This window comes from Mustelus asterias, unplaced genomic scaffold, assembly GCF_964213995.1.
Source record: "Mustelus asterias unplaced genomic scaffold, sMusAst1.hap1.1 HAP1_SCAFFOLD_84, whole genome shotgun sequence".
Lineage (NCBI taxonomy): Eukaryota > Metazoa > Chordata > Chondrichthyes > Carcharhiniformes > Triakidae > Mustelus > Mustelus asterias.
The window spans coordinates 156056-179467 of NW_027590138.1; the positions used below are offsets into that span (position 1 = coordinate 156056).

At 45.9% G+C, this 23412-nt stretch overlaps 2 protein-coding genes and 1 pseudogene across 2 annotated transcripts in view; 2 read left to right on the forward strand and 1 right to left on the reverse strand.

Moving 5' to 3' along the window:
* LOC144483892 (uncharacterized) lies at nucleotides 1–10210 on the reverse strand (annotated as a pseudogene).
* Nucleotides 1–23412, forward strand: part of LOC144483888 (uncharacterized) — a 435358-nt gene that overhangs the window by 96956 nt on the left and 314990 nt on the right. The gene's annotated exons all lie outside the window — the stretch shown is intronic.
* LOC144483893 (uncharacterized) overlaps nucleotides 10209–23412 on the forward strand; it is an 18761-nt gene continuing 5557 nt past the window's right edge. Inside the window, exons 1-2 of the mRNA XM_078202473.1 lie at nucleotides 10209–10227; nucleotides 11858–12407. Of these exons, the coding sequence (XP_078058599.1) occupies nucleotides 10209–10227; nucleotides 11858–12407 (569 nt within the window). The remainder of the gene's footprint in view (nucleotides 10228–11857; nucleotides 12408–23412) is intronic.

Below are 23412 nucleotides of genomic sequence, written 5' to 3' on the forward strand. Positions count from 1 at the left end.
TCACTTATGAATGTGCTGGTGTGTCAGCAGGTGGGATGACCGTGTGAATGCCTTTCCACACTCAGAGCAGATGAATGGCCTCTCCCCAGTGTGAACTTGCTGATGTGCTTTGAGGTCAGATGACTGCCTGAACCTCTTTCCACAGGAAGTACAGCTGAATGGTTTCTCCTCAGTGTGAACTCGCTGGTGTCTTAGAAGGTGGGATGACCGAGTGAATCCCTTCCCACACACAGAGCAGATGAATGGCCTCTCCCCAGTGTGAATTTGCTGGTGTTCATCGAGCTCAGATGACTGCCTGAACCTCTTTCCACAGGAAGTACAACTGAATGCCTTCTCCACAGTGTGAATTCTCTGGTGTGTGCAAAGTCCCGAAGACTGAGTGAATCCCTTGCCACATACAGAGCAGATGTATGGTCTATCCCCACTGTGAATCTGCTGGTGCCTCAGCAGGGTGGAAGTGCATTTAAACTTTGTTCCACATTGAGTGCAGCTGAATGGCCTGTCCTCAGTGTGGATTCGCTGGTGTAAAATGAGTTTGGTTGTCTGAGTGAATCCTTTTCTACATACTGAGCAGGTGAACGGTCTCTCCCCAGTGTGGCTGCGTCGATGAATTTCCAGCTGGGATGGATAATTGAATCCCTTCCCACAGTCCCCACATTTCCACGTTTTCTCCATGGTGCCAGGGACCTTGTGTCTCTCTTGGTTTGATGATCAGTTGAAGCCTCATTCACACACAGAACACGAGTACAGTTTCTCCTCGCTGTGAATGCTGTGGTGTTTTTTTCAGACGGTAACTGGTTAAAGCTCTTTCCATGGTCAGTTCACTGGAACACTCTCACAGGGATGTGTGTGTCTCAGCATTTTTCCAGTCACACTGATGTTCTAAATCTTTCCCCACAGGCAGAACAAACATTTCTCCTTCCACATTCAAGACCAATGATATTCAGGTCCTGATGAAGAGTGACTGTCAGAACCAGCTGCTGAATGCTTTCTCCACAGTGAGGATTCCCTGGTGTGTGTGCAAAGTCCCGAGGACTGAGTGAATCCCTTGCCACATACGGAATAGATGTATGGTCTCTCCCACGTGAATCTGCTGTGCTCAGCAGGGTGGAAACGCCTTTAAACTTTGTGGGCGGCACTGTGGCACAGTGGTTAGCACTGCTGCCTCACAGCGCCAGGGACTGGGGTTCAATTCTCAGCTTGGGTCACTGTCTTTGTGGAGTGTGTACCCCGTCTGCATGGGTTTTCTCCGGGTCCTCCGGTTTCCTCCCACAGTCCAAAGATATGCAGGTTAGGTGGATTGGCCATGCTAAATTGTCTCTTGTTGTCAGGGGGATTAGGGAGGGTAAACACATGGGGTTATGGGGATATGGCCTGGGTGGGATTGTGGTCGATGCAGACTCGGTGGGCCGAATGACCTCTTTCTGCACAGTCGGATTTTATGATTCTATTCTAACCTGATGTGATGTTTGCTCTGACTTTCCCATCTGTAAATCCTCCCTTTCTCACTCCCTGTAAAAGGAGTTTAGGAAACTTTTCACTGGAAATACAGGATGGAATTTCTGAAGAGGTCTTGCAGCTCAACACCCGCACTGCGCATGCTTCAGTCACAGCCCCGCCCCCTCATTCACTCCGATTGGTTTGAGGACCAGCCGTTCACTCTCCTCTCTTTCTATTGGTTCGGAGCTGCCGTCAATCAGTCCCCGGGCATTGTGAGGTGCCAGGTGAAAGGTCAGGCTTGAAGGGGCGGGGTTTACAGTGAACATTCTCCACTCTCACTTCGGCCACTTCCGGCCACTTCTCACAAACAACTTCAAAGAGACCAGCTCCCTCCGAGCATGCGCCAGCCACACGCACAACCCGCCGATGTTGAGCGCTTTCTGAGGCGCACGGGACTGTGGGTAATCCTGCTGCCATTCGAGACCCAGTATCGGATAATCTTTCCCTAAATCTGGAGAAGTGAAGGTGAGATTCTGTTTACATATGGATAGCATAATCAGAAGTATCAATGTATTTCTCCTACCATCACAGATAGGGGAGAAAATACTGGTCTGGATAGTTTTTGGCTGGCTAACAGGAAGCTCAGTGTTGGCATGAATGAGTCTTTTGCAGGTTCAAAGAATCAAAGGCGCCATTCGGCCCATTGAGTCTCCGACAAAGCATACCACCCAAGTCCTATCTCCATAACCCCACATATTTACCCCGCTAATCTCCCTAAACTATATGTCTTGGGACACTAAGGGACAATTTAGCATGGCCAATCCACCTAACCTGCATATCTTTGGAGTAGGGAGGAAACCAGAGCACCCAGAGGAAACCCACGCAGACACAGGGAGAACGTGAAAACAACCACACGACCCGAGGCTGGATTCAAACTATGGTCCCTGACACTGTGAGGCAGTAGTGCTAACCACTGAGCCAATGTGCTGTAGCAGCATCTAATGAGAGGTGTGCCAGAGGGATCAGTGATGCAGCCTTAACTTTTTACAATTGATAAAAATGATTCGGATGAAAGTCTGGATGGGATTGTTGCCAAATTTGTTGATAACACAAAAGTAAGTGTGAAGGTAAGTGGTGAAGAGGACAGAAGGAGGCAACAAAAACATATAGATGGATGAAGTGAGTGGGCAAAGATCGAGCTATAATAGACTATAATCTGGGAAAATGTGAAATTGTTCATTTTGCCTTGGAGAGATTTCAGTGCTCTGAGGTGCAGGGGGATTTGGGTGTTCCAGTGCACGAATCACAAACACTAGTATGCAGGTCCAGCAAGTAATTAGAATAGCTTTTAGAATGTTATCATGTATTGTGAGAGGAATTAAATACAAAAGTTTATGCTTCAATTACACTGGTAAGACCATGTTTGGAGTAATGTGTACAGTGTTGGTTATATTATTTAAGGAAAAATGTAGTTTAAAGAATATATATGGAGGAATTTCAGATGTTTACCAGACTAATGCCTGGAATGGGTGGGTTGTCTTATGCTGAAAAGTTAGACAGGCTAGACTTGTATCTGCTGTAGTTTAGAGGAGTGAGAGGGGAATCTCTTCATATTCTAAGGGGTGTTGAGAATGTAGACGTGGAGAGGATGTTTCCTCTTTTTGGAGAATCTAGAAATAGAGGTCACTGCTTAAAAATAAAGGGTCACCCAATAAAACAAAGATGAGGTGAAATGCTTTCACTTGGGGCAACATAAATCTTTGGGACTCATTTCTTGAGAAGGCTGTGAAAGCAAAGTCTCATTATTTTGAAGGCAGAGGTGGATATGCTATTGGTTAGCAAGGGTGTGATAGGTTACTGTGGGCAGACGGGATGTTGATTTGAGGTTATTATCTGATCAGTCATGATTATATTGAACAGTGAAACAGGCTCGAGTGGCTGAATGGCCAACTTCTTCGTATGTATCATCTGCATTCTGCAACAATGGAGCTGTTGGCCAATATTGGCAATGAATCTGTGTCATTAGGTCTGTAACAAAGTAACAGCGTTGTCATGCAATGTGTTGCATTTTAATTGTAATTAGCAGACTGTTTTTACCACCATGAGTTTGCATTCTGGACTATAATATTTTATTTATTTTTGTTAATCTTATCCAGATGGGCTGGTGTACAAGATACAGTCACTGTGAGTGTGACAAGGGAACATTTTTCTTTCAAAGTTCAATGACACCTCGTCACTTACCCAATGAGTGAGTCTGTGAAAATATAACTCAAATACTCACAATTCCTTCAGGTGATTCTCTGGCTACAAGTTGATATGATGTGGAGATGCCGGCGTTGGACTGGGGTAAACACAGTAAGAAGTCTAACAACATCAGGTTATAGTTCAACCTGCTAAATTGGACTTTAACCTGGTGTTGTTAGACTTCTTACAAGTTGATAGACAAGAAGGGAAATCGGAAATCTGCAGCCCCACTCAGCTTACCAACAGTGGTGAGACATTGAAGGAGGATGGTTTGGTCAATGGTGTCAAAGATTTGAGACTGGCTGGGAAGGGCAATGAAGGGAAGTTTACCATTGTCACATTCGCAGAGGATGTAATTTATGAGTTTGATAAGAGCTATTCTGATATTGTGCCGAAACAGAAATGTTATTGGAGTTCATTAGTTCATAAAATATAGGAGCAGAATTGGGCCATTTGGCCCACCAAGTCTGCTCCGCCATTCGATCATGCCTGATATGTTCCTCATCCCAATTTTCCTGCCTTCTCCCCATAACTCTTCAACCCATTACAATTAAAAATCTGTCTAACTCCTCCTTGAATTTACTGACTGGTGCACCAGCAAATTCACTCTGGGGAGAGACCATTCATCTGTACTCAATGTGGGAAGGGATTCATTCCGTCATCTCACCTGCAGACACACCAACGAGTTCACATTGATGGGAGACCTTTTAAATGTCCGGATTGTGGACAATGTTATAAAGGCTCCGGGGAACTGATGTATCATCAACGTGTTCACTCTGATCAGAAACTGTTCAGGTGCTCTCACTGTGGGACTGGGTTCAGGCAATCATCTGTCCTCCTTGTACACCAGTGAATTCACACTAGGGAGAGGCCGTTCACCTGTTCTGACTGTGGGAAGGGATTTGCTCAGTCATCTGACCTGCTAACACACCAACAGTAAATGGTGCTGGTGCAACAGTAAATTTCCCAGCATCCACCACATTTAGGGGGATTCAAATATGGAGTTCCAGAAAAGATGGACATGGATTTAAGAGGTGACAGGGACTTTGCAGAAGAAGGGGTGGTTAGAGATGGGGTACAAATTTCTAAGGAGATTGGATTTCAGAGTTGATTTTATTGAGGGGGGTGGGTAATGATGGCAGATTTGAAAGAGAGAAGGACAATATGTATAGAGAGAGAGAGACTGTTAACAGTATCAGTAAACATGATGAGGTTGAGTGATCAGTAGCTCAGTGGGAATAGGGTGCATGAAGCAGAATGAGAGTCTCATGAGTGAAATGAGCCTGAGAGGGCATGAAGGAATATTAACTATAACTGGGCTGGAGTTTATTAACATCAGCAAAAACAGACTCCAGTTCAGTCCTGGATGTGATTAACAACAAACTCCAACACTGTAGTTAGTTGAGAACTCACTGATGAATCAAGACATGGGATTAAATAAGCAAACCCGTTCCACATTCACACCAGGTGCACAACCTCTCGCCAGTGTAAATTTGATGGTGTCCACAATTTAAAAGGTCTACCATCAATGTGAACTCATTGGTGTGTCTGCAGGTGAGATGACGGAATGAATCCCTTCCCACATTGGGAACAGATGAATGGTCTCTCCCCAGAGTGAATTTGCTGGTGCAACAGCAAGTCAGATGACTGGGTGAATCCCTTCGCACACACAGAGCAGGTGAACGGTCTCTCCCCAATGTGATCTCACTGGTGTTTCTGCAGATGGGATGACTGAGTGAATCCCTTCCCACAGTCAAAGCAGGTAAATGGCCTCTCCCCAGTGTGACTACGTTGGTGAGTTGAGATGAATAGTGAACCCAATCCCACAGTGAGAACACCTCATCAGTGAGAACACATTGATGGGACATCAGTTCCTGGCAACCTATATGGCAATTCCTGGAGACTTTGCATTTACAGGTTCTCCAGTTGGTGTGAACATATGGGTGTTTAAAGGATAACTGAGTGAATTTCTTCCCTCACTCGGATGATAAGAAAGGTCTCTCTCACAGTGTGAACCTTCTGGTGTCTCAGCAGGTTGGTTGAATTAATAAATCCCATCTCACACTTGAGGCAAGTGAATGGTTTCTCTCCAGTGTGAATTTGTTGGTGTGTTAACAGGTCAGATGACTGAGCGAATCCCTTCCCACAGTCAGAACAGATGAACGGCCTCTCCCTAGTGTGAATTCACTGGTGTACAAGGAGGACAGATGATTGCCTGAACCCAGTCCCACAGTGAGAGCACCTGAACAGTTTCTGATCAGAGTGAACACGTTGATGCTACATCAGTTCCCCAGAGCTTTTATAACATTGTCCACAATTTAAAAGGTCTCCCATCAATGTGAACTCGTTGGTGTGTCTGCAGGTGAGATGATGGAATTAATCCCTTCCCACATTGGGAACAGATGAATGGTCTCTCCCCAGAGTGAATTTGCTGGTGCAACAGCAAGTCAGATGACTGAGTGAATCCCTTCGCACACACAGAGCAGGTGAATGGTCCCTCCCTAGGGTGATCTCGTGGTGTTTCTGCAGATGGGATGACTGAGTGAATCCCTTCCCACAGTCAAAGCAGGTAAATGGCCTCTCCTCAGTGTGACTACGTTGGTGTTTGTGCAGGTGAGATGACTGAATGAATCCTTTCCCTCATTCAGAGCAGGTGAATGGTCTCTCCCCAGTGTGAACTCTCTGGTGTGTCAGCAAGTGGGATGACTGAGTGAATCCCTTCCCACATTTGGGGCAGGTGAACAGCCTCTCTCCAGTGTGACTATGTTGGTTTGCCATCATAGTGAATGACTGAGTGAATCCCTTCCCACACGTGGACCAGGTGAACGGCCTCTCCCCAGTGTGACTGCGCCGATGAGTTTCCAGCCTAAGTGGACATTCAAATCCTTTCCCACAGTCCTTGCATTTCTACGGTTTCTCCCTGCTGTGACTGCATTTATCTCTTGAACCACAATTGGCATCATCAGCGAGCCCGCCTCAGTATCATTGGTTGATTCTGCCCTGGTCTCTGGTTATCTGCTGTTGAAACTCTCATCCATTCCTTTGTTACTTTGAGACTTAACTCTCCTCACACACTCCCACTTTCAGCCTCCCTGCAAGCTTGAGGTCATCCTGAACTCTGCTGCCCATGTGCTTACTCACACCGTCTTGTTCACCCATCACCCCTGTGCTCACTGGCCTGTAAACGCTCTCGGTGAATAATCATCTCAATTTTAAAATTCTCATCCTTGTTTACTAGAACAACAAGAACAAAGAACAATACAGCACAGGAACAGGCCCTTCGGCCCTCCAAGCCCGCGCCGCTCCCCAGTCCAGGATTGAATCCTGAATCCAGGATCCCCGCCCAATTTTCCAGCCTATCTACATCCTAATATCCTATCCACCGAGCTGTCCCTCACAGCTACGATGCTTTGTTCATCACAACCTATTAACTCACCCCCACCCCCCCATTCCAGACCATGTGATCTCCAGGGAGAGGCGAAAACCCAGAGTGAAAACCCCAGGGCCAATATGGGGAAAAAAAATCTGGGAAATTCCTCTCCGACCCCCTGAGGCGATCGAAACGAGTCCAGGAGATCACACTGGCCCTGATCAGAAAATGCTTCCCAACCCTATTCATTTCCACTTCTGCTTTACGAACACCATCTGAATTCCCTGCCCCCGAGACAGGTTCCCAACTATCCGCAGTCTCGCTCTGTACTGGCACCAGCAAGATGATCATAGAATGAAGCCTTGAAACGAGAAACAAAGAACAATTAGCCCGCGCCGCTCCCTGGTCCAAACTAGACCACTCTTTTGTATCCCTCCATTCCCACTCCGTTCATATAGCTGTCTAGATAAGTCTTAAACGTTCCCAGTGTGTCCGCCTCCACCACCTTGCCCGGCAACACATTCCAGGCCCCCACGACCCTCTGTGTAAAATATGTCCTTCTGATATCTGTGTTAAACCTCCCCCCCTTCACCTTGAACCTATGACCCCTCGTGAACGTCACCACCGACCCGGGGAAAAGCTTCCCACCGTTCACCCTATCTATGCCTTTCATAATTTTATACACCTCTATTAAGTCTCCCCTCATCCTCCGTCTTTCCAAGGAGAACAACCCCAGTTTCCCCAATCTCTCCTCATAACCAAGCCCCTCCATACCAGGCAACATCCTGGTAAACCTCCTCTGTACTCTCTCCAAAGCCTCCACGTCCTTCTGGTAGTGTGGCGACCAGAACTGGACGCAGTACTCCAAATGCGGCCGAACCAACGTTCTATACATCTGCAACATCAGACCCCAACTTTTATACTCTATGCCCCGTCCTATAAAGGCAAGCATGCCATATGCCTTCTTCACCACCTTCTCGACCTGTGACGTCACCTTCAAAGATCTGTGGACTTGCACACCCAGGTCCCTCTGCGTCTCTACACCCTTTATGGTTCTTCCATTTATCGTGTAGCTCCTCCCTACATTATTCCCACCAAAATGCATCACTTCGCATTTATCAGGATTGAACTCCATCTGTCATTTCCTTGCCCAAATTTCCAGCCTATCTATATCCTTCTGTAGCCTCTGACAATGTTCCTCACTATCTGCAAGTCCTGCCAGTTTTGTGTCGTCCGCAAACTTACTGATCACCCCAGTTACTCCTTCTTCCAGATCATTTATATAAATCACAAACAGCAGAGGTCCCAATACAGAGCCCTGCGGTACACCACTAGTCACAGGCCTCCAGCCGGAAAAAGACCCTTCCACTACCACCCTCTGTCTTCTATGACCAAGCCAGTTCTCCACCCATCTAGCCACCTCCCCCTTTATCCCATGAGATCCAACCTTTTTCACTAGCCTACCATGAGGGACTTTGTCAAACGCTTTACTAAAGTCCATATAGACAACATCCACGGCCCTTCCTTCGTCAACCATTTTGGTCACTTCTTCAAAAAACACCACCAGGTTAGTGAGGCATGACCTCCCTCTCACAAAACCATGCTGACTATCGTTAATGAGTTTATTCCTTTCTAAATGCGCATACATCCTATCTCTAAGAATACTAGCATGGCCGTGATCATCCTTATCTCTGTAATCTCCTCCATCTAAACAACCTTTAAGACCTTTGCAACTCATCTCATTCCGGTCACTTGAACATTCCTGATTTGAATCACTATGTAAGTGTTGGCCATTTTTCAGTTACCCAGGCCCCAGGCTGTGGAATTTCCTCCCTAAATATCTACTGCTCTCAACATCACTTTACATTTTGCTGTTGTTGATTTGGAGATATAACTGTTCATCAACACTGGGTGAATAACCTGTAATACTTTATCTAACAGCACTGTGAGAGCATCTTCACCACACCAACTGCAGTGGTTCAAGAAAATAATACATCATCTTCACTCAGGTAACTGGGGATGGGGAATAATTGCTGCTGGTCATGTTAGTGTTGGGGGAAAATAAATGATAATAGTAGAGATTTCAATATAATTGTGTAGCGATGTTTAAGAATTAGTAATTAATAAGAAAATAATAGAAAATAGTTACAGATCCCTTTGCTACACTCCGCTCTGAGATCACTGCACTCATCATATTCCAGCCTCTTGAACATTCCTCAATTTAATTGTTCCTCCATTGCTGACCATTCTTTTAGTTGCCTGGGCCACAAGCTCTGGAATTTCTTTGTAAAACCCCTCTGCTTGCCAACCACCTCTGCTTGCTTTAAAAGATAACTCTTTGACCAAACCTTTGGTTGCCTGACCTAAACAAAATGGCGCCAAAGCGAGTTGACATAAGTTTATTCATTAGTGTCACAGGTAGCCTTACCTTAACACTGCAATGAAGTTACTGTGAAAATCCCCGAGTCAGCACATTCTGGCACCTGTTTGGGTACACTGAGGGAGAATTTAGCATGGCTTGCAAGCTGTCCCCAGAATGCCCTCTAATTCTATATTTCACTCTCGTTCTGATCTTTAAAGTTAAAGTTTATTTATTTATTAGTCACAAGTAGGCTTACATTAACACTGCAATGAAGTTACTGTGAAATTCCCCTCGCCGCCACACTCCAGAGCCTCTTTGTGTCAATGCACCTAACCGTTCTCTGCATGTTGTGATTGCAACACTATATTCTGCACCCTCTCTTTTCCTTCTCCCCTATGTACTCTATGTACGGTATGCTTTGTCTGTATAGCACACAAAAACAATAATTTTCACTGTATCCCAGTATATGCGACAATAATAAATTAAATCAAATGGCTGTGTCAAGTGTCACTTTGTAACGTTTCTGTAAAATGTCTGGGACTAGTTTATTTTGTTAAAGACACAATATGGATATAAATAATTGTCACTGCCCTGATATTGTTGTTTTCTCATCAGTAAGAAGTTGGAAGTGAAAGAGTGAAGCTGTTTGATGGACAAGTTGTTCACATTCTGTCACTGGGAAGAATTTCAAATGCCTTCAACAAACATGTCGGTTGCGCATGCGCCCTGCTCAAAATGCCCCCGATAAAAATGGCGATCGCGCATGCGCCTTCCTGCCAGTGCCCGATAAACATGGCGGCGGTTAACCCGGGTCTGTAACTGGGAGAAAGCTGCGGCCCTGCTCTGTGCAAAGGGCCGGGACCATCCCCGGATATCGGTAATTCTTTTTCAAGGATTTGCGGTTTATAAATCACGTTTATGAAGGCTCGCCAACACCTCCCCCAGCCTGATCCATCGCTCCCTCCGGTTCCGCCATTGTCATTCTTTAATTCATTGTGGATCCGACAAGAACCGTCTGTCCATCGCCATTAATCACACTGCGCATGCGTCACTCACAGCCCAGCCTCGCCCCTCCTGGTTGGAGGACCAGCTGTTCGCGTCCCTTCCTCCAGCCCCGCCCTTTCTCCTCCTATTGGTCCGGAGCCGCCGTCAATCATTCACTGGTGCATTGTGAGGTGAGAGGTCAGTGTCTGGGCTGGGGGATTCCAAATGCCCAATGTGAAACAATCAACATTCCCCACTCACTATTCCTCCCTTCCGGCTTCTCCCCACAACCAACAAGGGGACACACTGACCAAGTGGCAATGCCACTGCATTAGTAATTCAGAGAGTCAGCACAATGTTCTGGGGACAGGGCTTCAAATCCATTCAACTCATAAAATCTGCAATTTAAAGTTAGGCTCAGTGATGGTGACTGAGGCTCCTCTGAGAAAATCTCCACACACACAGTTTGGAACACAAGGTTAACCGTCTGTTATTCTGGGTGATTCAGATTCATGTTTCGACAAAAGTCATGAATGAAATTATCTCCAGTTTTGAAATGTGTTAAAAGGATCTGGAAAGAAATATCCAAAACTTTATTTGGATTTCAGCCGAGAGAGGAAGAAGAGTGTGTGGGACGGGGATTTACAGATTTGGAGGAACAAGAGTGGAAAATGGCAACGTGATAAGCACCTCTGCCTCACAGCATGAGGGATCCGGGTTTGATTCCCTGCTTGGGTCACTGTCTGTGTGGAGCTTGCGCACTCTCCCCGTGTCTGGATGGGTTTTCTCCGGGTGCTCCGGTTCCCTCCCACAGTCTGCATTGGCCATGCTAAATTCTCTCTGTGTACCCAAAACAGGCACTAGGGGATTGTGTGGCGACTAGGGGATTGTCACAGTAACTTAATTTCAGTGTTAATGTAAGACTACTTGTGACAATAAATAAACTTTAAACTAGAATTGTCTGTTCAGAGTTTCTATCCTTGACGGACGCTGGTTACTTTTGTAAGCTCCATTTCCTAGATATGAGGATTTGTGGAGAAAAAAAATCAACTGAGCGTCAATTCAGGATCAGTCATTTTGGGGAATTATAGCAGAAAATATTCCACCAAATGAGAATTGTCTGTTCTGAATTTCTATCTTGTTCTGACAATGATGACTTTTTCAACTCACTTATCAGGTTATTAGAAGAAGAGGATTTGGAGATGAGAAATGCAAACCAAACATCACATGAACATCTGATACTCAATGAATCGGAGTGTGAGTATCATTGGCCTTTGAATGTGGAAGGAGGATTGTTTTAACCAATCGCAAAGCCTATGAAAAATTGCAACATTTGAACCAGGGAGAATCTGTACATGTGTTTTGTGGACGAGGCTTGAACTCACCATCCAACGTGGAGAGAAACAAGGACACCAGCACCATGGAGAAACCGTGTAAATGTGGGGATTGTGGAAAAGGATTCAAATACCCGTCCCTGCTGGAAATTCATCGACGCAGTCACACTGGAGAAAAGCCATTCACCTGTTCCATATGCGGGAAGGGATTCACTCAGTCAACCACTCTGCTGAGACACCAGCGATTTCACACAGGGGAGAGACCATTCCCCTGTTGTGTGTGTGGGAAGGGATTTGCGCAGTCCTCCGAGCTACTGGTACACCAGCGAGTTCACACTGGGGAGAAGCCATTCACCTGTCCTGTTTGTGGGAGGGGATTCACTCAGTTATCCCAGCTGCTGACACACCAGCGAGTTCACACTGGGGAGAGGCCATTCACCTGCTCTGTGTGTGAGAAGAGATTCACTAATTCATCAAACCTTCTGACACACCAGCGCGTTCACACTGGCAAGAGGCCATTCATTTGTTCCATGTGTGAGAAAGGGTTCACAACTTCATCCAACCTTCTGACACACCAGCGAATTCACACCCGGGAGAAGCCATTCACCTGTTCAGTGTGTGAGAGGGGATTCAGTCAGCTAGCCCACCTGCTGACACACCAGCAAGTTCACAAGTGACTGAAGGGTTTGCATTCCACTGATGTTGCTGGCATTCACAATGCCCAGTACTGAACCATTTCATTCTGACAATTCAGGTTTCTTTATCTGATGTTACCAACCATAATTGGCTGATTCTTGGGCCTGCAGTCTCCCTTTCAGAATATGTGTCTATGGTCATTCCCCTGAATTCAGAGAATTCCACCAGCAATTATTTTGGCACAAGTATTAAACTTTTACTTGAATCCTAAATTGATCTTTGGTTCAAACTCTACAAATGCCTAAGAGGTTCCACTGATGAACATCTCCAATTAAAAAATGCTGATTAATCCTTGCTGACAATTCTTACTTACCTGCACATTACACACAGTGACACCTCCATTATCCACCAGAAAGAAGGGGAATGGGAATTGATGGATAATTGAGAGGCTCCAAATGTTACCCCTCCCGTCTGGTACAGAAATCCCCTCAGCTCAGGAATGGAAAAGGTCCAATCGAAATAACAAACTTGTGTATATTCTTTCTGAGAATGTGGGGCAACATTATAATCAGATAGGAGGAGATTGGTGTCAGTGACTGTGGGGTTTATATCATGATGTGGAGATGCTGGCGTTAGACTGGGGTAAGCACAGTAAGAAGTCTCACAACACCAGGTTAAAGTCCAACAGGTTTATTTGCAAATACCATAAGCTTTCGGAGCGCTGCCCCTTCGTCAGATGGAGTGGATATCTGTTCTCCAACAGTGCACAGAGACACAGAAATCAAGTTACAGAATACTAATTAGAATGCAAATCTCTACAGCCAGCCAGGTCTTAAAGGTACAGACAATGTGGGTGGAGGGAACATTAAACACAGGTTAAAGAGATGTGTATTGTCTCCAGACAGAACAGCTAGTAAGATTCTGCAAGATCAGGGGGAAAGCTGTGGGGGTTACTGATAATGTGACATAAATCCAACATCCCGGTTTAGGCCGTCCTCATGTGTGCGGAACTTGGCTATCAGTTTCTGCTCAGCGACTCTGCGCTGTCGTGTGTCATGAAGGCCGCCTTGGAGAACGCTTACCTGAAGATCCAAGGCTGAATGCCCGTCACTGCTGAAGTGCTCCTCCACAGGAAGAGAACAGTCTTGCCTGGTGATTGTCGAGTGGTGTTCATTCATCCGTTGTCGTAGCGTCTGCATGGTTTCCCCAATGTACCATGCCTCGAGACATCCTTTCCTTCAGCGTATCAGGTAGACAACATTGGCTGAGTTGCAAGAGTAGGTACCGTGTACCTGGTGGATGGTGTTCTCACGTGAGATGATGGCATCCGTGTCGATGATCCGGCACGTCTTGCAGAGGTTGCTGTGGCAGGGTTGTGTGGTGTCATGGTCACTGTTCTCCTGAAGGCTGGGTAGTTTGCTGCGGACAATGGTCTGTTTGAGGTTGCGTGGTTGTTTGAAGGCAAGAAGTGGGGGTGTGGGGATGGCCTTGGCGAGATGTTCGTCTTCATCAATGACATGTTGAAGGCTCCGGAGGAGATGCCGTAGCTTCTCCGCTCCGGGGAAGTACTGGACGACGAAGGGTACTCTGTCCACCGTGTCCCGTGTTTGTCTTCTGAGGAGCTCCGTGCGGTTTTTCGCTGTGGCGCGTCGGAACTGTTGATCGATGAGTCGAGCACCATATCCTGTTCTTATGAGGGCATCTTTCAGCGTCTGGAGGTGCCTGTTGCGATCCTCCTCATCCAAGCAGATCCTGTGTATTCGGAGGGCTTGTCCGTAGGGGATGGCTTCTTTTACGTGTTTAGGGTGGAAGCTGGAGAAGTGGAGCATCATGAGGTTATCCGTGGGCTTGCGGTACAGTGAGGTGCTGAGGTGACCGTCCTTAATGGAGATGCGTGTGTCCAAGAATGCAACCGATTCCGGAGAGTAGTCCATGGTGAGTCAGATGGTGGGATGGAACTTGTTGATGTCATCATATAGTTGTTTCAGTGATTGCTCACTATGACTCCAAAGGAAGAAAATGTCATCGATGTGTCTAGTGTATAGCATCGGCTGAAGGTCCTGTGCGGTGAAGAAGTCTTGTTCGAACCTGTGCATGAAGATGTTGGCATATTGAGGTGCGTATTTTGTCCCCAGGGCTGTTCCGTGTGTCTGGATGAAGAACTGCTTGTTGAAGGTGAAGATATTGTGGTCCAGGATGAAGCGGATGAGTTGTAAAATTGCATCTGGAAACTGGCAGTTGACGGCATTGAGTACTGAGGCCGTTGCAGCAATGCCATCCTCGTGGGGGATGCTGGTGTAGAGTGCACTCTATGTTAGGGGGAAGTTTTTCACACAGAGGGTGGTGGGCGAGTGGAATCGGCTGCCGTCAGTGGTGGTGGAGGCAAACTCAATAGGGTCTTTTAAGAGACTCCTGGATGAGTACATGGGACTTAATAGGATGGAGCGTTATAGGTAGGCCTAAAAGGTAGGGATATGTTTGGCACAACTTGTGGGGCCGAAGGGCCTGTTTTGTGCTGTAGTGTTCTATGTTTCTTAAATTCAGAATTTCCTATCCCATGAAGAAAAGGTTATGGTTATAATTTAATACTGGGTTGGTGCTGAATCTGGACATGTAAAGCCAAGTTAAAGTTTAAAGTTGAGATCATTTTTTTAAAGGTGAGATCATGTACTAGCGGACTCAAGAACAGCTTCTTCCCTGCCACCATCAGACTTTTGAATGGACCTACCACAATAAACAGATCTTTCTCTACACCCTATCTGTAAGTGCAACATTATATTCTGCAGCCTTTCCTTCTCCGCTATGTACTCTAGGAACAGTATTTATTTTCTTGCACGCTGTTGAGACACAATACTTTCACTGTATCCCAATAAATGTGACAATAATAAATCAAATCAAAACAGAGAATTGTTACAATGATTAACCCGGAAGAATTGAAGACACAGAGGATAAGATAAACTTTGAAAGATTGAATATTCGAAGGTAAAGTAAAAGTATTTTTTTTATTAGTCACAAGTGGGCTTACATTAACACTGCAATGAAATTACTGTTAAAATCCCCCAGTCACCACACTCCGGCACCTTTTCGGGTACACTGCGGGAGAATTTAGCATGGCCAATGCACGTAACCAGCATGTCTTTTGGACAGTGGGAAGAAACCGGAGCACCTGGAGAAAACCCACACAGTCACGGGGAGAACATGCAGACTCTGCATAGAAAGTAACCCAAGCCGGAAATTGAACCTGGGTCCCTGGTGCTGTGAGGCAGCAGTGCTAACCACCGTGCCGCCCCTGGTGGAGGGATGTGGGGAAGAAGGACTGATGATATGAAAATAGTAAGAAGTCTCACAACACCAGGTTAGAGTCCAACAGGTTTATCTGGAACCATGAGCTTTCGGAGCGCTGCTGCTTCATCAGGTGATATGAAAATACAAGCTGGACTGCAGTGAATGAACCTGAGTGAAGTGGTTCTGATCATGTTGAGGGTTTGTTGATGGTCACTCTCCTTTGTTCAGACACATGTCCCAACATCCAATTGCAAGACCTCTGTGCATCTGCACTGCCAGCGTAAGCGCAGTTTTCCCTTGGGTGACGTCATTGGAACAGCCTGTCAACGTGTTCGCGCACGTGCAGATTCTGAGCTCATCGCGCAGTCGCAACCATGCGGTGACGCCATCACGCACACACCATTGTGGTGTCATCACGCCCACTTCCGGGGTTCCCACAGTGGCGGGAGTTTTGAAATCTCTCTCTCTGGTTTCTGATCTTTCCAGCTGCAGCTCCCAGCAACAGATTTATCTTTAAAAACAGCGGCATTGTTTCAGAGGTGAGTGCTTGTGACCATTCCTCTGAAACTGAGAGTTTTTAGTGGTGTGTTCTGTTATCTGAGAGAGGTTCCACGTGTGGCTGGTCTGACTTCTTTACTGTGGATCATAGAATCATAGAAACCCTACAGTGCAGAAGGAGGCCATTCGGCCCATCGAGTCTGCACCGACCACAATCCCACTCAGGCCCTACCCCCACATATTTACCCGCTAATCCCTCTAACCTACGCATCCCAGGACTCTAAGGGGCAATTTTTAACCTGGCCAATCAACCTAACCAATTTTTAACCTGGCCAATCAACCTTTGGATCTGAATCCATGTCCATCCATTGCTCAGTTTTACCTCTGCCCTCCCTGATCACCTTTCTGTCATTGTCTAACTTCCCTCTGTCTCTAATGCTGGGTGTGTTTTAACTGTGTTTAATATTTTACTGTTAGATTGTCTAAATGAAGTTTCAACTGTTGTCCCTGCCCCGACTATGTATTGATGGTGATATTTGAATGCAGTCAAAAAATCTGGAATTTAAAGTCTACTGATGACCATGAAACCATTGTCGATTGTTGTAAAAAACCTATCTGGTTCACTAATGTCCTTTCGGGAAGAAGATCTGCTGTCCTTACCTGGCCTGGCCTACATGTGACTCCAGATTTTCAGCAATGTGGTTGACTCTTATCTGTCTTCTGAAATGGCTGAGCAAGCCACTCAGTCCAAGGGCAATTAGGGATGGGCAATAAATGCTGGCTCGTCCTTCTGTGAATGACTTTTTAAAAAAATTACTAGCTTTATCTTCCCACAGCATAGAATCATAGAATACCTACAGTGCAGAAGGAGGCCATTCAGCCCATCAAGTTTGCACCAACAATAATCCCACCTAGGCCCTATCCCCATAACCTCACATATTTACCCTGCTAACCCCTCTGACAGTAATGGGCAATTTAGTTTGACCAATCCATCTTACCTGCACATTTTTGGAGTGTGGGAGGAAACCGGAGCACCCGGAGGAAACCCATGCCAGCACAGGGAGAATGTGCAAACAGCACACTGACAGTCACCCAAGGCTGGAATTCAACCCGGATCCCTGGTGCTGTGAGGCAGCAGTGCTAACCACTGTGCCACCGTGCATCCTTCAGCATCAGGACGTTTTGTTTTTCCTGTAGTCAATTTCTCTTCCACTTCTGAGCTTATTGACCATCAAATCCTGCACCATTTTTATTCTCCAAATTTCATTCTGCAGTACCGTCCTGAATTGTTCATTCTGTCTCTTTCTCTCGCCACAGGCAGTACCCGGCCTGCTGAGTTAACAATTAACAATCAGCCATGGTCGGAAATATTTGGGCAGATATCTAAAAGCTTGGTCAAAGAGGTAGATTTTAAAGAGGAAAGGGAGGTGGACAGCTGTAGAGAGCGAGGAGGCTAGAATTAGAGGAGTGGCGATTTGTCAGCATTGTGCATCTGGAGGAGATTATAGAGATCATGAGAGTCAAGGCCATGGAGAGATTTGAAAAAGCATTTCAACAATTAAGGTGGTGTCTTAACCAGAAGCTTGTGAGGGTAAGATGAGGGTTTCAGTGGACAATGAGATGAGGCAAAGGTGAAGTTTGATGATACTCTGACCAAAATAGGATTCTAATGATGACATGGAAATGTGGTCAGAAACTCATCTTGGGGTCCAATATGAGGGAAGGTGGTGGTGTTATTATTCATTCATGGGACGTGGTCATTGCTGGCTGACCAGCATTTATTGCCCATCCCTAATTGCCTGAGGGCAGTTGAGAGTCAAGCACATAGCTGTAGCTCTGGAGTCATGTGTAAGCCAGACGGAGTAAGGATGGCAGATTTCCAAATAGGTTTTTACAACAATGGTTACATGGTCATCGGTAGATTCTTAATTCCAGCTAATTTTTTTGTTTATTGAATTCAAATTCCACCACTTTCCGTGGTGGGATTCGAACCCGGGCCTCCAGAACGTTGGCTGAGTTTCTGGATTAATAGTCTAGTGACAGTACCACTTGGCCATCAACTCCCCGTAATGGTATTGTCGCTGGACTAGGAGCCCAGAGACTCAGGCCAAGATCTGGGGGCCATTTGAATTCAATAAAAATAAAATTTAAAAAGGCTAATGACAATTGTCGTAGCAACCCATCTTCGTTCATTAATATCCTTTAGGAAAGGAAATCTGCCATCCTTATTTGGCAATATGGTTAGGGATGGACAATAAACATTGGCAATGCTCACATCCCATTAATTAAAAAAAACACACAATGATACAGATTGGTTCTGCCACAGTTGTCAGGAAGAGTCAGCAGCCAGGAATTGGACAATGTCTTCAGATTTCCCAGTTTATTATTGGAGGACTGGTGTCAGACAAATTAAACATCAGGCTGATGTGCAGGGCAACTTGGAGGTGATGTTCACATATAGCTGCTTCCCCTAGTCATTCTAGACTGTGGAGATTGAGGGTTTGGGAGATTCTGTCACTGTTCCTGTCAAGTTGTACACATATAAAAAATCTCTACTTCGCTCTGCCTCTCTCACCTCTTTCTCTCTCATCCCATTGCTGTGGCAAGTTTCCTGCCCTCATGTTGATTCCATAAATCAGCAGATCCATTCCGTTCAATTTTACAAACTGCCTTTGTGATCCTGTGGGTTTTCTCATTCTCTCTTTTTTTCTGTTTTAAATCTCTCAGAATATTTGAAGAGAAGGATTTGCAGTCGGGACATTCAAACCCACAGCAGAATCTGACAGAATTACCCAATTTATCGTAACCCGACTATCATTTTACTTTGAACATGGATGAAAAAAGCAGCGTTCACAGTGGAGAGAAACCGTTTATGTGTGCTGTGTGTGGACAAGGCTACAGTCGATCATCTGGCCTGTCGAAACACAAACGCAGTCACACTGGAAAGAAGTTGTGTAAATGTGGGGACTGTGGGAAGGAATTTAATTTCCCATCTGATCTGGAAATGCATAGACGCTGTCACACCAGGGAAAAGCTGTTTAACTGCTCCGAGTGTGGGAAGGGATTTAATCGCAATGCGCATCTGCAGCAACACCAGCGCGTTCACACGAGGGAGAGACCATTCACTTGCTCAGTGTGTGAGAAGGGATTTACTAGTTCATCTATCCTGCTGAGACACAAGCAGGTTCATACGGACGAAAGACCTTTCAAATGCGCAGAATGCGGGAAATGCTTTAAAAGTTCGAGGGAACTGATGAGCCATCAGCTCATTCACTCTGATGAAAGACCGTTTAGGTGCTCTCACTGTGAGGCTGGGTTCAAGCATTCGTATCAACTCTCTCTCCACCAGCGCACTCACACTGGGGAGAGGCCGTACACCTGCTCCCAGTGTGGGAAGAAATTCACTCAGTCATCCCATCTTCGGTTACACGAACGAGTTCACTCTGGGGAGAAACCATTCACTTGCTCTGTCTGTAAGAAGAAATTTGCTCATTCATCCCATATGTTGAAACACCAGCGAGGTCACAAGTAATTGCAATGATTGGATATTGTTAATCACGCCCAGGATTGAACTGTGTTCATTTGGGGTCTGTTTTTGCTGATGTTACTAACCTCCAGTCCGGTTATACAAGTGCTAATCTTCTGGCTAAAAGTCAAATAAACTGGCTTTGTGTTAAACAATGTGAGTCGCTTGAATATCTGACACAAGTTAATTCCTTCTGAAGGATTCTCCGTCTTTCTATCTGCTCCATCCTCACCTCCAAGTGAGAGGAACTCATGGATCTTCTTTGATTGGAAGATCTCAATCTTAGTGACAGTTGCCTCTGCCGTGTCCATCCCATGCACTAGCCCACCAAGCTAAAATACCCCTTATCTGAGTCCTGCATCTGTATCTTTCTCTAGATTCTCCCACCTCCCCTCATGACCTCTGCCCTCAAGACCCACTTCCTGCACCTTCTATCCTATTCTCGCTGAACTGCTGACTACACAACATCCCCATGTGAGCTTACATTGTTAGTGGTTCGCTTCTTTCTTCAGGTATTGTCCCTCTTTCCTTTAAATCTGTTGTCATCTCCCCCCACTCCCCCCAAAATAACAAACACATCACTCCTGCATCAGCCCGTGGTTAAGCAGCACCCTTGTTTTAAAGTTTCGATCCTTATTTTCAATCACTGTATGGCCTCACCCTTCCCTATCTTTGTGATCTTCTCCAGCCCCACAACTCTCATATATCAGATCATTTCCAATTCTGGCCTCTTGTAGTGACCATATTTCATTTGCTCTGCAACAGTGGCAATGCTTTCAGCGTCATCACCTGTAAGCTCTGGAAATCCCTCCATAAGCCGCTCTACCTCTTTCTCCTTCTTTACGATGCTTCTTAAATAGTCACTTTGTAAGTGCAGAGGATTGCTGTAAAATGAGCCATGCTGCAGAAGCTTTTTCATTTAACATGACAGATACAAGAATAGCAAATTTCAAAGGGAACAACAATTTATTCTGTGTGGAAAGAGGTTGCTGATGGGTTGGGAAGTTGACTTTGGCTGAGTCATTGCAATGTGGAATGCCCCAGAGAACAGTTTGTTCCTCCGTGCTTTCGTTTAATTGGAAAATTGAAAGGAGGGAGATGGCAAGTAGCTCACACCAATTGCTGGGAATTGTAGAAAGAATGGACCGCACATGAAGCTCGTTCTCAGAAAATAACTGGATGGAACAGCACAAAGTGGATTGAAGAACTTCCACTGGTTCTCATGAGTATCTGGAGTAGGTCCCTATTAGCGCCATCCAACCACAGGAGTGTCATATTGGAGACCAAGTGAGGGTAAGAAATTGTGCAAAGGGAGATGTGTTTGGACCCCTGTATAAGGGACCATACACTACAGTGGATAAGGTCAGTTGTATTGAATATGCAAATGGGTGGCACGGTGGGGCACAGTGGTTAGCATTGCTGCCTCACAGCGCCAGGGACCTGGGTTCAATTCCTGGCTTGTGTACTATCTATGCGGAGTTTGCACGTTCACCCCGTGTCTGCGTGGGTTTCCTCCGGGTGCTCCAGTTTCCTTCCACAGTCCGAAAGACGTACTGGTTAGGTGAATTGGCCATGCTAAATTCTCCCCCAGTGTACCTGAACAGGCACGGAGTGTGGCAACTAGGGGATTTTCACAGCAACTTCATTGCAGTGTTAATATAAGCCTATTTGTGGCACAAATAAAATAATAAACGTTTTTACTAAAAAGTCAAATGGTTTTCTCATAACTCGGTGAAGTTCAGAGTCCCAGATAATGGAAGAAGCTGAGAAGGATCAGGACTGTTACGTACACGGTGAAGAATATGCTGCGGACCTGGGACAATGATGAAAAAGAAGTGAAAAGTGCACCTGTAGCATGGCTATTGTATCAGGAGGACGTTAAGATGGAAGCTCAATCCCCCTCAGCATCTTCATCTGGATGTTATCCAAAACCACATTAGGAAGGGGAATGATATCCAAAATGTCAGACAGAAACGGGGTATAATGAATGATGCTTCAACAGCTTTTAACACCAGGGTTGTTAATACCATTAACTTAGCCACTCTTAAGGTCGGAACTTAACCATACATTTACAACATATGGTCAGGCCCTAAAGTCTCACGTACAAATGATCAATCAAATTATTAAAGAAAGTAAAATTGTATTAAGTGAATCTACTGAATGTATAATGTATGGATCTTGGTTGGTGGAACAAGCCAGAGAGATTATATAGTATATTGCTGAAGGAAGATGCACTGCAGCAATTCACCAAGGCTCCTTAGGCAGCACCTTCCAAAGCCACGACCACTTCCATCTAAAAGGACAAGGACAGAAGATAAAAGCAAAATACTGTCGATGCAGGAATGTGAAACAAAAACAGAATATGGTGGAAAATCTCAGCAGGTCTGACAGCATCTGTGGGGGGAGAATAGAGCCAATGCTTTGAGTCTAGATGCCCCTTCATCAGAAGGGCAGAAGATACATGGGAATACCACCACCTGCAAGTTCCCCTCCAAGCTACTCACCATCCTAAATTGGAAATGTATCACCATTCCTTCACAGTCACCGGGTCATAATCCTGGAATCCCCTCCCTAATGGCATTGTGGGTGAACCCACAGCACATGGACTGCAGGGTTTCAAGAAGGCAGCTCACCGCCACCTTCTCAAGGGCAACTGGGGATGGGCGATAAATGCTGGCCAGCCAGCGCTGCCCATGTCCATGAATCAATTAAGAAAATGGTTCCCTTGTAGTTAACAGACCAACACCTAAAGGCTATGCCCACTTATCCATTTAATATGACTATGTGTCAGGTTAGAGAGCTGGTACAGGTACAGTCAGTGAGACATCAGTGTGAATGGTTCAATAGGAGGAATACTACTCCATTCAATCCAGAGACAGTTTCTGATTTTGCTCACTTCTTTGTCATTCTTGTTGAGCCAGTGTGACGGCCTGAGCAATTCAAACCCGATGAGCTGAGTGGGTGTTCACTGCATCACAGATCTGATCTTGTCCCAAACCCTTTCCACACTGTCTTCACTGGAGTCTGTGAGAGTGAGGTGGGAAGAAAGCTACACCTGCAATTGGTCTGAATCATAGAATTCCTACAGTGCAGAAGGAGGCCATTTGGCCCATCGAGTGTGTACCAACCACAATCCCGCCCAGGCCCTATTCCCATAACCCCACATATTTACCCTACTAATCCCCCTGACACTAAAGGGCAATTTAGCATAGCCAATCAACCTAACCCACACATCTTTGGACTGTGGGAGGAAACCAGGGCACCTGGAGGAAACCCACGCAGACACGGGGAGAATGTGCAAACTCCACACAGACAGTGACCCGAGGCCAGAATTGAACTGGGACCCCTGTGTGTGGAGTTTGCACCTTCTCCTCGTGTCTGTGTGGGTTTCCTCCGGGTGCTCCGGTTTCCTCCCACAGTCCAAAAATGTGCGGGTTAGGTTGATTGGCCATGCTAAAATTGCCCCTTAGTGTCCTGAGATGCATAGGTTAGAGGGATTAGCGGGTAAATATGTAGGGATAAGGGGGTAGGGGTGGGGTGGGATTGTGGTTGGTGCAGACTCGATGGGCCAAATGGCCTCTTTCTGTACTGTAGGGTTTCTATGATTTCCCTGGTGCTGTGAGGCAGTGGTGCTGAACAATGTGCCACCGTGCCGCCCGTTCTCTTGCCCCTCTATCCTGGAGAATGTGAATGTGAAATCTTCTCCTGAGTAGTACAGGAGTGAAGGGGACTT